This window comes from Ursus americanus, chromosome 3 (assembly GCF_024610735.1).
Source record: "Ursus americanus isolate L20-20 chromosome 3, mUrsAme1.1.p, whole genome shotgun sequence".
Lineage (NCBI taxonomy): Eukaryota > Metazoa > Chordata > Mammalia > Carnivora > Ursidae > Ursus > Ursus americanus.
This window is the reverse complement of record NC_142129.1, coordinates 20,420,204-20,435,123: the sequence shown is the minus strand read 5'-3', so window position 1 is coordinate 20,435,123 and position 14,920 is coordinate 20,420,204. Positions and strand designations below refer to the sequence as shown.

The 14,920-nt window shown below is 54.5% G+C and overlaps 1 protein-coding gene and 1 long non-coding RNA gene across 9 annotated transcripts in view; one reads left to right on the top strand and one right to left on the bottom strand.

Annotated features, from left to right (window-relative positions):
* LOC123788940 (uncharacterized) overlaps window positions 1-14,920 on the top strand; it is a 450,302-nt gene that overhangs the window by 419,698 nt on the left and 15,684 nt on the right. For all 7 annotated transcript variants that reach the window (XR_015723826.1, XR_015723824.1, XR_015723830.1 and 4 more), the window contains 3 exons: window positions 8,313-8,427; window positions 12,761-12,850; window positions 13,707-13,918. This is a non-coding gene — a long non-coding RNA (uncharacterized LOC123788940). The remainder of the gene's footprint in view (window positions 1-8,312; window positions 8,428-12,760; window positions 12,851-13,706; window positions 13,919-14,920) is intronic.
* PLXNA4 (plexin A4) overlaps window positions 60-14,920 on the bottom strand; it is a 590,507-nt gene continuing 575,646 nt past the window's right edge. For both annotated transcript variants that reach the window (XM_087860822.1, XM_045792629.2), the window contains 2 exons: window positions 8,335-8,485; window positions 60-6,234 (listed from right to left, as the gene is read on the bottom strand). In XM_087860822.1, the coding sequence (XP_087716948.1) occupies window positions 6,139-6,234; window positions 8,335-8,485 (247 nt within the window). In that variant the 3' untranslated portion in view covers window positions 60-6,138. The remainder of the gene's footprint in view (window positions 6,235-8,334; window positions 8,486-14,920) is intronic.

Below are 14,920 nucleotides of genomic sequence, written 5' to 3'. Positions count from 1 at the left end.
TCTAAAACACAAAGTCATTGGTTTCCAAATGGAAACAAGATTCTTTGAGGTAAACTAGCTTTTCTTTTTAAAGAACGGAAGGTTTAACGAGCCAACAGCTGGGGAGAACATCAGGGAAGGGAGGAGGAAGGAGAGCACACAAGACACGTGTCACATCTTGGTCACGGGCCTGAACCGCGTCCAGTAGTCCTAGCTGGTAAGCGGTCTCGCTTGGTTAAATGTCCTTTGCATTGCTCTTTAACTGTATCCTCTGTTTTGAATCCCACTCTTGGAAGGGAGCCCTCCCAAAATGTGCTTGAGTCATAAGATCAAAGATATTAACAAAAGAAGTTGTAATTCCAGTTTAAAAAATGATAGAAGATGAGCTGCATAGAACGCGTCTATTGGCCATGAGCGTTCGCACTCCGGGGAGGGGACTTGGTCCCCCGTGACCAGTCCTGAACAGGGCGTCCCTCGGGTTTGAGGGAAGCTGAGGGGGACGGCAGGAGGCGCAGCAACACTGGGGCCTCCCAGAGAGCCAAGACTGGACAAAGTGAAAGGGGGTGAGAAGGGAAGGTGGGGCACACCCGCTAGAGGGCATACGGCCCCCCTCCCGCCTCACTATCTCTGCCAATGTGGACAGAAATCTCTTTTCGTTTATTAGGGATCTTGTTTTGTTTAGCTTTGCTTAGTCACTGGTCTACTCATGGAATTTAATGGGGACTCTAATGAGTATGTATTACTTTTACAACCCAAAAACCCTGTATATTTTATAAAGTTGGATACTCCCCCTAATTAAAAAAAAAATATATTTTTTTTAAATCAGGGAGCAAAGACTTATAGTTTAAAAAAAAAGGTCTCTCTTGCAAGTCCAAAACTCATCCTAGAGAGATTCCTTTGTGAATGGGAGGAACGGTCTTTTCTCTGTTTTCCAGCGGAGGGCGCTGCCGCTCTCAGCACCGTGGGGACAGAGGCCCGAGGTTTCCCAGCCTCTCTCTGGAGCTGCCTCTCCAGAGTCACCTGGAGGCTGTACCTCAGCTTCCCCTTCTGCAACGGCTCTCGGTGGCCACACCTGTGGGAGCAGACGGGCAGCATGGCAGGCTGTAGCCATCAGAGGTGCCCGGGAAGCACCGAGAATATTAGCAGCCATGGAGGCTGGTTCCCCAGGCATGTCCACATGGGGAATATCCCGACCCATTTTTTAACAACAGGGGGAGCCCCCCTCCTCAGCCCCAAGGCTCTCTTCATCCCTCGAAAGTCACAGGTGAATAGTTTTGTTTCTTCCTTCCAGCAATTTGGACTTGACAGCCACACCTGGGCTCCCTCCTTCATCTCCAACGCTTAACATATACAAACAAAAAGTAAACAACCTCAAACCCCAAATAAACAGTCCACATACAGGTTAAAGGAAAAGGGAGGGGCTGCGGGGCCCTCAGTCACCTGTCCTGAATGCTGACAGGGGTCCTTAATGTGAACTAGGAGCAAGAGGAAAGGCCAGGAAGGAGCCAGTATCCTCCTAGGGTAGGGTCTTCTTCTCCTGGGGAGATACCTGGAGGTTATTCATGCTTAGAAATGCCTCTCGGGGGCCTTTCAGAACATGCTGGGACCGCTTGTTGGGGTGGCCCATTCCTGGAAGGGCCATGAAAGAGGTGTCTATGGGCCTCCTGCCTGCAGAGCCTCCCTGCCTCTTCCCCTCCCTCCTTGCTTTCTGAGAGGTGGGGAAGTTTGTTCTTGATTAAGAATAATTAACTTTAACCTGCACTAGGTTAAGTATTTGACTTCACATCCTGTGAAGCCAAAGAAGTGTCCCCTTATTCCTGAGAAAGGAGACAGATGAAAAACAGGCTTTCCCATTAGGTCAAAGCACACGATTGTTGAGGGTTCTGGAAACATCAGCAGGACTTGCCTCTTGGAGTGGAGTTTGCTTGGGAAATCATTGCTTGTGGCTCTTCTGATGGGGGATCCCCAGGGCCCAGGTGGGACTGGGGACCCCCATCACTCAGGGAGGCAGTGCTGGGACGGTGGCAGGGGCCTGGAGCTGCCCCAGGGTAGGGCTGGCGTGTGAGGTCTGAGGCTCCAGTACGAGGAAATATGCAGCCTTGGGGCAGAGGCTACGTGAGCAGCTGCGGGCGAGGGGCATGAGGGGGCACACTCGCCTCTGTGGGGGAGGGACACTCTCAGCAGCCAGTCATGCAAGGGGAACACGAGCACAGGGACCTCGGGTGGGGGGAGAAGGGGTGCTGTGACAGTACCTCGACATTAGCCTAGGGCTGGGGGGTGAGACCCAGGCCTGAGGCCTGAGTGGACAAGGTCAGCGACCTTACCGGTCAGCGACTCCCGCTTCTGCCTGGCGCGGTCCTGGATCGTCTGCTTCACTTGGGGATTATTGAAAAGGCCTTCTCTCTCTGACCATAGCCCTGCTCTAGCATCTAGGGCCCGACTCATCGGCCCACGGGCTCACAAGAGGGAGGCTCCAGGGCTGCCTCTGGGTGTGCATGTTGCTCTGGGGTGCGAACCTACCTTGGCCTGTGGACACTCAGGCAGTCCTGTCCCCAAATTAAAACCACATTGAAAGAAGGCAAGAAAAAGTATTTTCCTGAGGAATTGACTGACACAGTAGCCAACTTCACTTAGTGGCACTATTTGCTGTTACCAAGAAATGTCAGGGTCTCTCCTTATGTGGAAGGACAGAGAACGGCAAAGCCCACCCGTTGGCAGACTTATGCTCCCCGAGAGGAATGACCTGCCTGCAGCCATCTTTCTCAGTTTCTATCCATCTGTCCTTTTAGATTCAGGACCCCATAAAGCTCCCTGCCTCCCACCACCACAGCTTCAGCCCATCTCTCTCCTACATTCAAAATCCCCATCTAACCTAGGTCAGTTATTCTGACTGGGTGATCTCCTGACGCCATTTTGACCCTGGTGGTCTCAAGGGCTGGAGGGTGCAGGAGGCGGTTGAAGGGGGAGGTGAGAGGAGACGGGCCTTTTCTCCCTTCCTCTCTGCCCGGGACTCAAAAAGTTAGATAAAGATTCCACCTTAAACAGAGTTATGACCCTGCAAATTCACTGCCACGGCGGGGAGGCCTTGAGGGGACCTCCCTTCTACAGGACCAGTTTGCCCAGCCCCCTTCTCTGCTGTGTGCTGGCCCCCAGGCCCCCTGGGGCAGCTCTCAGCGTCTCTGGCCTGCCAGGAGGAGCTCGGGGATCCCAAGGGGAGTTTGGAAAGAACATGGGGAGCCAAGGACAGCTTTTTGACAATGCTGCCTTGTCTTTACTTTGAAACGTATCACATGTGCACCACGAATCCAAATGGAAAAAAATGGAAAACGAACGGAGAAAGGAAAGAGAATCTTTGTGGGGCAAGAGGGGTTGCAGCTCTGGGTGATTCTATCCTGTTTCTCCAGCCCAAGCAGGCCGCAGAGACTTCGGCAAACAAAACGCCAGCAGCGACGCCACCCCCCCAGCAATTAGAGTAAACTCTGCCCCAACCCCTTCTCCAGGAGAAAGGAGAGCCAGGACACTGTCCTCTCCTCTTTCTTCCTGACGCTGAGGTTTCTCTGAGGTGTCTGAAGTTTCTCTCATGACAAAACGGGGCAGGGGCAGAGTTGGGGGGGGGAGTTCTGTACCGACAAAGGAAAAATAACAATAATAATAATAATCCGGTAAAAAATAAAAGCTTCAGCAGAACCATGATAACAGTCTCCTTTTCTGCCTGTTCATTTTTTTAACTGTGCAAAACTTAAAAAATAAACCAAACACACTCACTCACACATGCGCTCACACACACACTCAGCTTCCACTCCGCGAATCTGTGTTAAATATGTTTGTGTCTCTCTCCTCCCCAACCCCTCACGTGTGCAAATATATCTTAGCGGCCGCGGTGCCTCCTCCGCCTCCCCCCGCCCCCCACGTGCTTCCTCTCTGGCCAGGGCCCGTGGCTTCTCGGGAGGAAATAAAATGGTCAAGGGTAGAAAGCCCATGCTTCTTCACCTGGCACTGCATTTGCCAAAACCTTTGGTTATTTTCCCCCCTCGATGTGTATCTTTTCCCCATTCTCCTCTTTCTGTTGTTAGGCTACTGGTGTTTGGTTCCCATTTGTCCTTTCCTTGATGCCACATGCTACCCTGCTGTGGGTCACCTCCACCCAGCCTCCAGTCAAGTCCAGGCCTCCTGTGGCCACTGAGCACCCTGGTTTCCTGCAGACAGGGGACTCTCCTTCCCCCCACCAGCACTCAGCACAGAAAGCTAGTGTTGAAATGTCCTCAAGCTGCAGAATGAATGAGCAAGGGTGGAGAAGGGAATTACTTCAGGGTCCCCTCCATAGGACAAGAAGTCCTTTTGAGCTCTCTGCCTGCTCCTGGGACAGACAGACAAACACACACACACACACACACACACACACACACACACACACACTCATATCCAAAGGGGCCAGAGTTCTTAAAAGTACAGGGTGCTCCATGGACTTTGCTGGAAATGTAGCGGTTCCTTCCCCTTTCCAATTGGGGCTCACTTTGAGGGGATGACAGGGACGGATGTCTGATGCTCAGGGAGTGAAGGCAAGACTGGAACCCTGACTCGCAAGCACACCTTCGAGGATGCGTCTCCTTGTCTCCCAGAGTGGCGTACAATTAGCCACCAGGGCTACTAGGAGAGAATCTTGCTTATGGTGGGAAACTGGGCCAGATGGCACCTAAGGTCCCTTCAAGATTCAGGTTTCTGTGACCCTCCATTAGACCATCTCTTACCACAGCCCCTGCTCTCCCGTGTCCGAGCACACGTTTGCCTGACGGGCTGAAATGAGAGATCCAGAGATGGAAGGACAGATGGAGAAACAGATGCCAGGGCCGAGGTCCGTTCTCTCTTCTCTCATTGTTGGCCAGGTCCTTCAGCTTGAGTCCTTGGTCCCTCCCGGACATGACGAGCTGGGGGCTGAGTGTGGCTGGCATTTCAGTTGGTCTCTGCGAGGCTGTGCTGGAGTGTGGTTCTCTCCGTGATGACGGGGGAGGAGGTGAGGAAGGGCAGTGACTAAAAGACAGTGGATGGTGAAGAAGTCATTGCCAAGGGGGTCTGGACAGTCTGGACAGTCCAGTGACGCAGTCGTCTGCATAGCAATGGCACCAGGCTCTGCAGGGCGACGGGGGCCCAGCTCTCTGACCCCTCTAGGGTTCTCAGGAAGGGGGGTGGGGACAGAGCCATTAAAGGCGGCTGGAGGTAGAATCTCCTGGATGTATTCTGCATTCTACATTGAGCCTTGATGAGCGCCGACCGAGGAGGATGCCGGTGCTTTCTCTAGACGGCATCGAGGATCTGGCGATGGACGAGACCTACGACTATGGACGTGCTTCATTTGCGTTTGGGGGCGAATGGAAAACACCAAATTCTTCTTCCAGGGTAGATGCGACTCTCTTTCCTTTTCTCCCCCTCCACGTTTCTGCTGCTACGAGCCAGACTAGACGGTTAGGAGGGTCTCTGTGGTGGCCCGTAACTGCTGTTTCTCCTGTCCAGCTTTCCACAGGCAGGGGAGGGGACGGGGCAGGGAGGCCCCTAGGAGCACTTGGAAGGGCTCCAAGAAGACTGCAAGGGGACAAGGTGACTCTGGATGCCAACCCAACAGGTGAGAGGCAGCTCCAAGAGCCCCTCCCAACCCCCACTCTGCCTTATGCAGGAGCTGGGCCTTTCTCCTCACAGTTGCAACGGGACCACACCCGGGTGGACCCCCTGGAGATGGAAGTGGGGGAAGGGAGAGAGCCAGGTGGTGTCTTCACAGTGAAGATAATACTGAGCTCACTGCCTCTTCCCGAGAGCAAGGTTAGGCCCGGTGTGGAAAGTCCTCCTCCATCTTTGGGCGCCGCTGCCCATGCCCGGGGTCAGCCGGGAAAGAGAGCGCCTCTGATGTCTTCTGGCCGGGGCCCCACGTGACCCTGGCCATCCAGGACTAGCTGAGGGGTGGTGGCCTGGTCCGATCGTGTTGGCAGAGCCACAGAGAGAGAAGGGGTGCAGGGAGGAGGGCGAGACAGAAAGAGGCGGAGAGAGAGACAGCGCTGCTCAGGGGATGCTGCTGACGCCAGTCGGAACTTGCACTTGGTAAAGATGATAATCTAGACTGAGGCACGGCTTGGTGTGTCCCTCCCCCCAGGGGCCCTGGAAGGACGGTTCTCAGCTGTCTAAGCTCATGAGGGTTATGACTTGTTCTAGTTTGTAGGCCAGTTTCTGCTTTCCGCACTGGTCATCATGGTCCAGAGGTCCGAGGATCTGTGGAAGGGCCGAGCACAGGGAGGTTACCAGTTGTGTACACACGTGTGTGTTGTTAGGGTGTGCACAGACAGGGCGAGTGTGGCCAGGCTTGGGAACCCACGTGCACACGAAGTTGCTGGGTCCGCAGGCAGCCTGGCTAACAGGGATGGGGGGGTGCGGGGCGTTCGGCTGTGAGGTACCCCTGGGCCGTGTGGGTACCCCTGGGTCGATGAGCACGGGGCGTCGGCACATCCATCAGCGGGTCTCAATACATGTGTGCGCTGTGTGCCCACGTTTGGCAGCCGGCAGTGGGCAGGAGACACCCGTGCAGCGATGTACTAGGCCCTGCGGTGAACGAGCACACAGTCCCCCCGTGCGTGAAGTGGGGTGCCCGGGTCTCCGGGGAATGTGGTCTCCCAGATAGTAAGGAATCCCACCCCTCCTTCCTACAAAGGAATATCTTCCCCCATCAGCTCCCCGAGGCCCCAAAGCCCACATTTAGAAAGTCATTTGGCCTCACTCATGTGTTAACAAACAAATATCCCTCCAAGAGTTCTATCTCATGCTTTCCTGGACATCAGCACCGAACGACCATGTCTGCCAAAGCCTTTCCTGAGATCCAATGGTTGGTGGAGGACAAGGACAGTGAGGACGTGATGGAAAAGATGTTAGAGTTTGACTTGGGCTGATTCAGATGGGGGACTGAATTAACAGACCTACCAATTTCTAGAGAGGTGATATGGGGCAAAACACGTCACCTCTCTGATCCCTCACTGCCTCGGCTGTAAAATGGGGGAACTCATGGTCTGTGTGGGCGGCTCCAGTGGAGAGGGCCCAGTCACGTAACACACGCGAGTGTCTTTCCCACGTAGTTTGCTCCATGAGGGGTGCGTGACACACAGGTGTGGCACGTCGTGGTGCTGCGGCTGAGGGGCAGGAGGGCAGAGGAGGCAAAGAGGAGGCTAAAGGCTCGAGAGGAGGCTCTCCGAGCTTTGGATTTCCTGGCCCACTTAAGGTATGTGCAACTGGGGAGACCAAGATGGAGTCGCCGACTTCTTTGCTGGCCAAGAACCACCAGTTACCGGCACCAACATTTCATGAAGATGGGACATTTTCACACCAAGGGGAGATGAGTGGACTTGTAGACTAAAGGCCGGTGCTTCCAAGGTGAGGCATTGGGACCCAGCGACTTGTATTGCTGTGCTGGCACATTCCACATCGTCCTTACTTCTCTCACGTGGCCATGGGCAGGGGAAAACCTTGCCCCGGACCAGCACTGGCCTGCAGGCTGGTGTCTCCGTCCCCCCAACAAGGGACCCACAACTGGCTTCCCTTTACTTGAGGTTCACAGCATTGTGCTGCTTATGGCCCGCTGGGGCTCCTTCCTTAGCGGGGGCTCCTATACCCTCTCTCATTGACGAGCTGGGAGGAGGCAGAGAACCGGGGGCACTGGCTTCAGCCCCTGTTACCACCTTCCACTCGTGGAGAAGGTGGTTATACTGCTGCTCAGACATGGGGAGCCTGGATTCTGAACCCACTTGGGCTAAGCCTGCATGACTAAGAAACCTCCGTAAGTGCCTCTGTACTGGCCGGGAAGAAGGCAGTATCAGCCGTGGCAACGACCCCAGGCAAGGTTTTCCACCTGGGGACCACAGCAACTAAAACAGATCCCATTCTAGTCTGTTCTGTATCCTGTTCTGATCCTCCCCCCCTCCTCTCCCACCATAGCATACCATGCAGCCTGCTGCAGCCTGCCATGGGCGTGGGAAACTGCTTGTGTAAAGAGAATTAGATCAGAAGAGAAAAGGGAAAAATAAAAGAGAGGGGCAAGCAGGGAAGAACTAAGAATTTTAAAAAGAAAAAGAAAGAAAGAAACAGATACTTTATCTAAATATCTGAGAATAGGGATTAATGCAGAATTTACAGAATGGGACATTTCTACAGTCCCAGTCTGTGGAGCACAGCCCCTAAGTGCAAGGTGGCAGAGAGTTTCCCCAGCAGAGGTGGGGTGTTGTCTGGGGTTCATGCCTGGTGCTCTTGCGCATACAGGCTGCTACAGGCAGGGAATTTTCATCTCTGCCCCATCCTCCCAGCAGGTCCCGAGCAGGGTGGGCTCACCTCCTCGCTGTACTTGCCCACGTAGGAGAAGATCTCCGAGAGCGCGCTCATGGCGTTGAACTCGTTCATGTGCATGCGGGACTGCTCAGCCAGGTACGCGTTCATGTCCTGGTCGCTGATGGCCGGCATCTTCCCGATGTCTGAGTAATACCTGCCAGGGAAGGGAGTGGGGAAGAAAGGAGCTGGAGCCGTGCATAGAGAGTAGAGGAGAGATGCAAACTCCCAGCATGACGTCTGAGGCCAGTGGATGCCGGTGCATGACCCTCTGGGGACCATGGTAGGCTGTCTCCCACCTGCGCTTCTGGGGGTGGCCCGGGAGAGCCCCCTGAAGCTCTGGATGCAGGGGGCACAGAGGGAAGGGATGTGGCCCAGACACGGTCACAGGGTGAACGGGGCTGGGAGCAGGAGTAAGAAGTTGCGGTCCCCTGCATCAGCCTTGCTCCCAGCTACCGAAGAGGGTCTGGTCCGTCTGTGTCCTTCTGACGTCTCCTCCTACAGGCGCAAGAGCTGCCCTCCACGGGGCCCGAAGGCTCTTCCAAGCAGTTGCTCTGCCTCGATGCCCTCCCGTCTCTGGGGGTTACCGGGGAGAAGGGCGGGGCTGGGGGCTGTTTGGGGAGAGAGGCTGGCAGAAGGCAATCAGTCACTGTCACTTGCAGCTGTGCACTGCTGTCAACTGGTTAATTAGATGCCAGCATTTACATTTTTAATTTCTGCAATTTGACATTTTATGCAGCAAACCCCAACTTCTCCGCCAGAGGGGAGTTGCACAGTTTCCTAATGAGGAACAGAAGGGCCCCAGTGCCCTGAAGACAGCCACGCCCCCCTCCCCAGGCGTTTGCTGGCTGTGGGCTTCTCGAAGGGGGCCAGGAACCCACAAAAGCAGGGAGGCATCAGGGCATTGGGGGAACACCCCGGGAGTCCTGGTCACCCCAGCTCAGCCTGTGCTGAATGCCTAGGGCTTCAAAGCTGGGGAAAGCAAGCCTGAGAACTTGGAACAGAGTAGGGTAGTGGGATGGTCGTGGGGGCAGGGACTAGGCCCAGGGGAGTGAGGCTTCCAGGGCACAAAGTGACAGGCCCCAGGCACTCCCAGAACTCAGGGCTTGGTCTGGCGAGTGTAGGGGGCATCCTCCAAGGCTCTGGTACAGTCTTACCCTGGCCCCCGGGCCCTGCGTCATTCCCAGCCCATGTCCCTCAGGGCACCGACCGTGAATGCATAAGTCCTGTGCCATCCCACCCCGCCTCTCCCCATCCCTGCCCAGGAGTCAGGTGACAGGCCGGCAGAGGGGGCACTCGTGTGTTACTCTAGCCATCACACTCAAGGGCCTGCGATGGAATGACAGTTCAATTTGCTGCCAGAGCATTCCTGGGCCACCCTGCCACGAGCCACAGCCTCGCTGTGACTGCAGACCTGTCGTTCATTCCGGAACCGTCCGAGGGAGGCAGAGGGAAGGAGCTGAAATCTGTGCACTCTGGCAAGGGAAGGGGCTGGTCGGAGGGCGCCTCCTTGACCTCAGAAACCTGGCCCCACACAGACACACTTGCCAACCGCTTTGTTGAGCTGATTGCGTCTTGGCAGGAGGTCTGGGCCCAGGGACAAGAACTTAATGAAATGGCCTTTCTTGGAGAAGCCTGGGGCCTCAGGTGAAGCCGTCCTGCCCTTGGCCTCACCTGGCCTTCAGCCTTTACAACCCTCTTCCGGGATGGGTTCCTCCATCCGCCCGCCCTCCTCATGTTCAGAGCCCTCCGTTCCCCGTCCTGTCCCATTGTGGCTCCTTGGCCCCTTCTCACAAGAGGCCGCTCTCTTCCTGGCCTGCAGCCCACCCCTGAACACCCTTAGGTTCCTCAGGGTCCTGGGTGATTTAATGACATTCCAGGTATAAACGTTCCAGCGAGAGACTCAATTCATTGGCACTATTTCTGGAAGGCAGTAAATGCCAACGTTCCGTTTTATGGTGGGGACCCAGGGGTTTCGGTGGTGGTTCTCAACCTCGCCCCTCCCAAAGAGATGTGTGCCATTGTCTCCTCACGGATTCCACACCTACCAAGCTGAAAGTGCTTGTCAGGTGGAGGGCTGCGTCGTCAGGTCACATTGGCGAAAACCGTGAACCGTGACCTCCCTGGCTTCCCCACAGCCAGCGATCAGGCACGGCGCTAACACGCCAGGATCCTCAGCTTCCTCCTGACAGTGACGCTCTGTCACCTGTGGACGGTCAGAGAGACTGACCGGGATGAAAAACCCAGGTCCTCACCAACAGGACATGACCGTCATCAGAAGCAGACGCCTGCCATTTCTGTCACCTGCTTGTGGAACCTCTCACGGGTACATGGGTGGCCTGTCAGGCTTTTTGCACGTAGCACCCAGGCTCCTACTGCAGACTTTATGGTCCCTGAGGTGCATGAGAGCCCAGGTTAGGGACCTCTGTCTCCATGGAAGTGGCAGGTGTCCAGCACTCTGTCCCTTCAACATGGCTTGCCTCGGTGTGTGCTAGACACCAGCTCCATTTCTCTGAAGAGAATATCTAGAAAATGTGTGTGTGTGAGAAAGAGAGAGAAAGGGGTTGGGAGTGGAGTAGGGAGAGGGCAGGGCTTCCAAGCTTCTCATCTTAAGAGACGGGTGGTGGCCTGCATGCCCTGCATGATTCTAACAGTGAGGTCATGTCTGCATGGAGCAGCCAGGCTCTCGTCTGTTGCCTCTGTGCCGAGGCCGCTGGATTGGATCGGTGCACGTCCGTGGCCACACACTGGCCCATGAATGGATCAACGGCACGTCCTCCTCTTCGGCAAGTTCTGACTAGTTGAGCTGAGTAGCCATGGGCAGCTCAATTTCTTGGATGAGTGTGGGGCTTGGGGTCTGGCTGACACCCTGCCTGGTTCTTGACCCCAGCCCTGCCCCGCGCTGGCTGGGCCCATCCACCCGGTGGGGCATGCTGGCCCTGCCTTGACCTCTCCTCTCTCCCCTCCAGGGCTGTGCCCCACCACCCCCCCGGCCTTGCCAGCACCCCCTGAGCCTGATAATGACCTCACCCTGGATCCCCTGGCTGTGTGGGCAAGTGCTTCCTTCTCAGCTCCTGCTGGGCTGGCCTTTGCGCTGGGCTCCGCCATGGAGAAGGTTTATTGATTGTGAAGAATGCAATTACGCCCCATTAATGAACTTCAAACAAGTGTTCTTATCAGCAGGCTGTGTGGTGAGGAAGGGAAAGGTCAGCCCAGGTTCCTGTACTTGAACTTCCTCCCATAGGATTTCTGCCTGTAGGTGAACCCCTTCAGAAGGGACTGGTGCTCAGAAGGTCCCCCAAGCTCCCGCTCTAGCTGGCCAGGGTCTGGCAGGCCGGCCAAGGCCACGTCTGCTGAGGAGATCTGGGTCCCACTACTGGCCCTACCTGGCATTCTTTGCTGAGTTTGCTCCTACTGGATGGGATGCCAGTACCCTAGTGGGTCTTGGGGAGCGCTATAAAGGCAGGGCTTCAGAATGCTGAATTTTCTGCTGTCGACCGGTCTGTAGTGGTCTACATTTGTGGGCTTCTGGGGGATGGGCCCGGTGTGTGATGGCGGGTGTCCCATCTCTGCCACCATGATGGCTCCAGTGATCATGAAAGTGGTCTCCAATGCCCTGAACTCTTAGAAGAACGACATTTTGTCATCCCTTCAAACACCTCAAGGAAGAAGGCATAGACATGGAAATCTCTCAGAGCATCAGAGGTTCTGATGTACAGACACGTGGCTTGCAAGGCCCTGCACAAAAGTCTCTTCCTCTGAGAACCATTCCCTGACTTCTCCAGGCCCAGCGGAGTCAGGCTCTCACTCCCGGAGCTGCACCATTACGGCTCATGGGGCTTGTGGAGTGCCCGTCCGTGTGTCTTCCTTGACCACAAGAGCCACAAGGGAAGGATCAAGTGTAATATATCCCGAGGGCCCCATACACTCCTGATGGAGACCATAAATGTTTGACCCATGGATTGATGAATAAGTTAATGAAATGTCTATACTTCGCCTCCACTATTGCTCCCAGGGTGAGCTGTCATAGTCTTATATTTTGAATGGATGGCTTCCTTAGGCGGCATTTTTAAATATTCAGAATTCTTAACCTTTTTCATGCTGTGACACACATGATAGATGATCTTCAAATGTGTGGCGCACCCCAGTCCAGTTTTGAGCGAGTCAGCTGTGACTCCACTGCACTCATTCCTACCTGGAATGCACCTGTCCTTGAGTGCACAACAGGGGCAACTGCGAGGCTCTTCCCATTTAAAGTGAGAGGAAATCACCACCTAACATGACCATTTTACGGCTCTTGCTAATGCAATAGAAACTACGACTGCTTGGGACACACTGTTCATGGTGACAATACCAGTGAGTTCTGCTCTCTAAGATGAGTATAATGGTTGATTGCTACTGGGAACCAAGAGATCCTTCTCCCTTTCCCTAGATGTGGCCATAAGCAAAAACCCGAATACTTGGATGGAGGCAGCAGAGACTGGGAGTCTGCGGTGGGGCCACCGACCATTAGCACTGCAAGGTATTTGGAGGCAGGAATGGGATGGGAGGGTGGGAGGGAGGAAGAAATGGGAGGACGGAGGAAGAATGGGACGGGAGGACAGGGTTGGGGGAGGATGGGTAGATGAAGAACTTCTAGGAGCTACAAGCCAGTATAGGTGTGATAGAATGATCTAGGCTGTTCAACCAACAAAGTTAGTGAAGCCTTCAGAATCCACATACTTCCCACCTGCTCTATAGAGGGGACCAGCCAGGGTAAACCCGGTTTCTTAGCTGTGATAGGACAGAGGCCCTCCCCACTGTCGCACCAGTGCCTTCTAAGTCACTAAGCCGGAGTCCCAGGTGGGCTGTCCGCAGCCTCTGGCAGTGACATCACAAGTGGGTGAGCCCTGGCCACAAGAGCTTGGGTTCTACTGTCATTCTTCTGGACTGCGGGCTGCTCAGCTTCACCTTCCAGCAAGCAGACAAGCTCGGATGCCAGGCTCCTCGGGCAGTGACAGTGGAATTGACCCATCTGCCACCAAGTGAGGAAGCAAGCACTCCAGACTTGATCTCCAGACCTGTTCTCACCATCTCCTAATCCCTGGGTCTCTGCAGCTCATCCCAGAATGAGAGAACGGGTTTGGGTGGGATCTCAAGCTAGTGAAAGATGACTCTCCCAAGAGTGCCGCTGGTTGCTAAGAAACTGGCGGGATAAGAAATGGAAGCCATCGAGCCACTCCTAAAAATAACCCAGTGGCCCAGGGCTCCTCGTGACCTGCAGCAGCTGCGTGGCACAGATTCATTCAGCACCCGGCGGCAGGAAGCCCAGGAGCCCTGTGTGTGCGTTACTCTCACCCCTGACTCGCGAACTGTGTTCTGGGGATGTCTCTCTACAGATGTCTCAACAGTGCCCCCAGCCCCCTACGTCCCTGCTTCCTTGCTCCCTGCCTGAGGTCCCAGTGCAGTGATGTCGCACCAGTGCCCGGATCTCCTAGCCCAGCTGCTGCCTTTTTTCTCCCTCTCTGCTGAAGAGCCGGTGACCACACGGGAGGGCTTGTTTCTGCAGCTCTATTGTCGGAAGAATGAGCCACCATCTACGTGGAGGGAGGTGAGAGCCTCTCTCATGACTCAGACATAATCGGATACAAGGACAAGAGGGCTCTCTCTCTGTTGGCCGACACCGATGCCCACTCACGCGCATCAGCAGGGAGGGGTGGGGAGGATCTCCAAGAACAAAGGGGAGAGGAAGAACAAAATTCAGTCCTTTTAGCAGAACTATGTTACTGAGGTGGCCAGGACTCTGTGCCCTCTTAGTTATTCCCTCTTTACAAGGGAAGGCAATTTTCAAGTATGAAAATGGAGACTGTCTCTTTGCCATGGGTGAAATGATACTGTTCATTTTATTTCCAGTTACTAAGTCAAGAACGATTTTTGGCATCTTTTACTCTTAAAAAAGGCACCAAATCTGAGCTTCCATCCACGTTTTTTATTTTTAAGCTACATGGTAGAAAGAGAAAGGGACTCTAAAATCAGGACTGCCATGTAGAGTTGTGCAGGTTGTTCACTGCACAAAGGTGCTTGGGCTGACAACCAGTCCATCACTCAACAAACCATGCACCCTGGCCAGAATTATATCCTCTAGTAGGAAAGGCACTTTCCCTAATTCACACAGGGACACCATATAGGTTGCCCTGTCTAAAAGTATCATAAATCATAGAAAAGTGATGTAGGAGTCAGCTGAGTTTGGGGATCAACTCTTATCTTGGCCACTGAAGTCACCTTGGGCTGATTACTTAGCCATTCTGAATGTATATTTCTTCACTTTCAGGGGCAGAGAGTGAGGTTATAATCCTGTCCCCTTATATCCCAGGGCTACGGGCATGAATAAATAAAGCTTTGGCTGGTTGCCTAGCTCAGGTGCTTGGTATGTGGCACTGATTGGCCCAGACAAACCACTGATGTTCTTTACCAGGAGTTAGCTTTGCATGAAGACGGGCTTCCCAGCTTACCGGTGGCCCTCCAGTCACAGGACATTGCGTGAGACGATGATTAGGCCAGGGCTACAATGGCCGAGAAAGCACTGCAGGGCATGGGGCATCAAGAGCTCGTC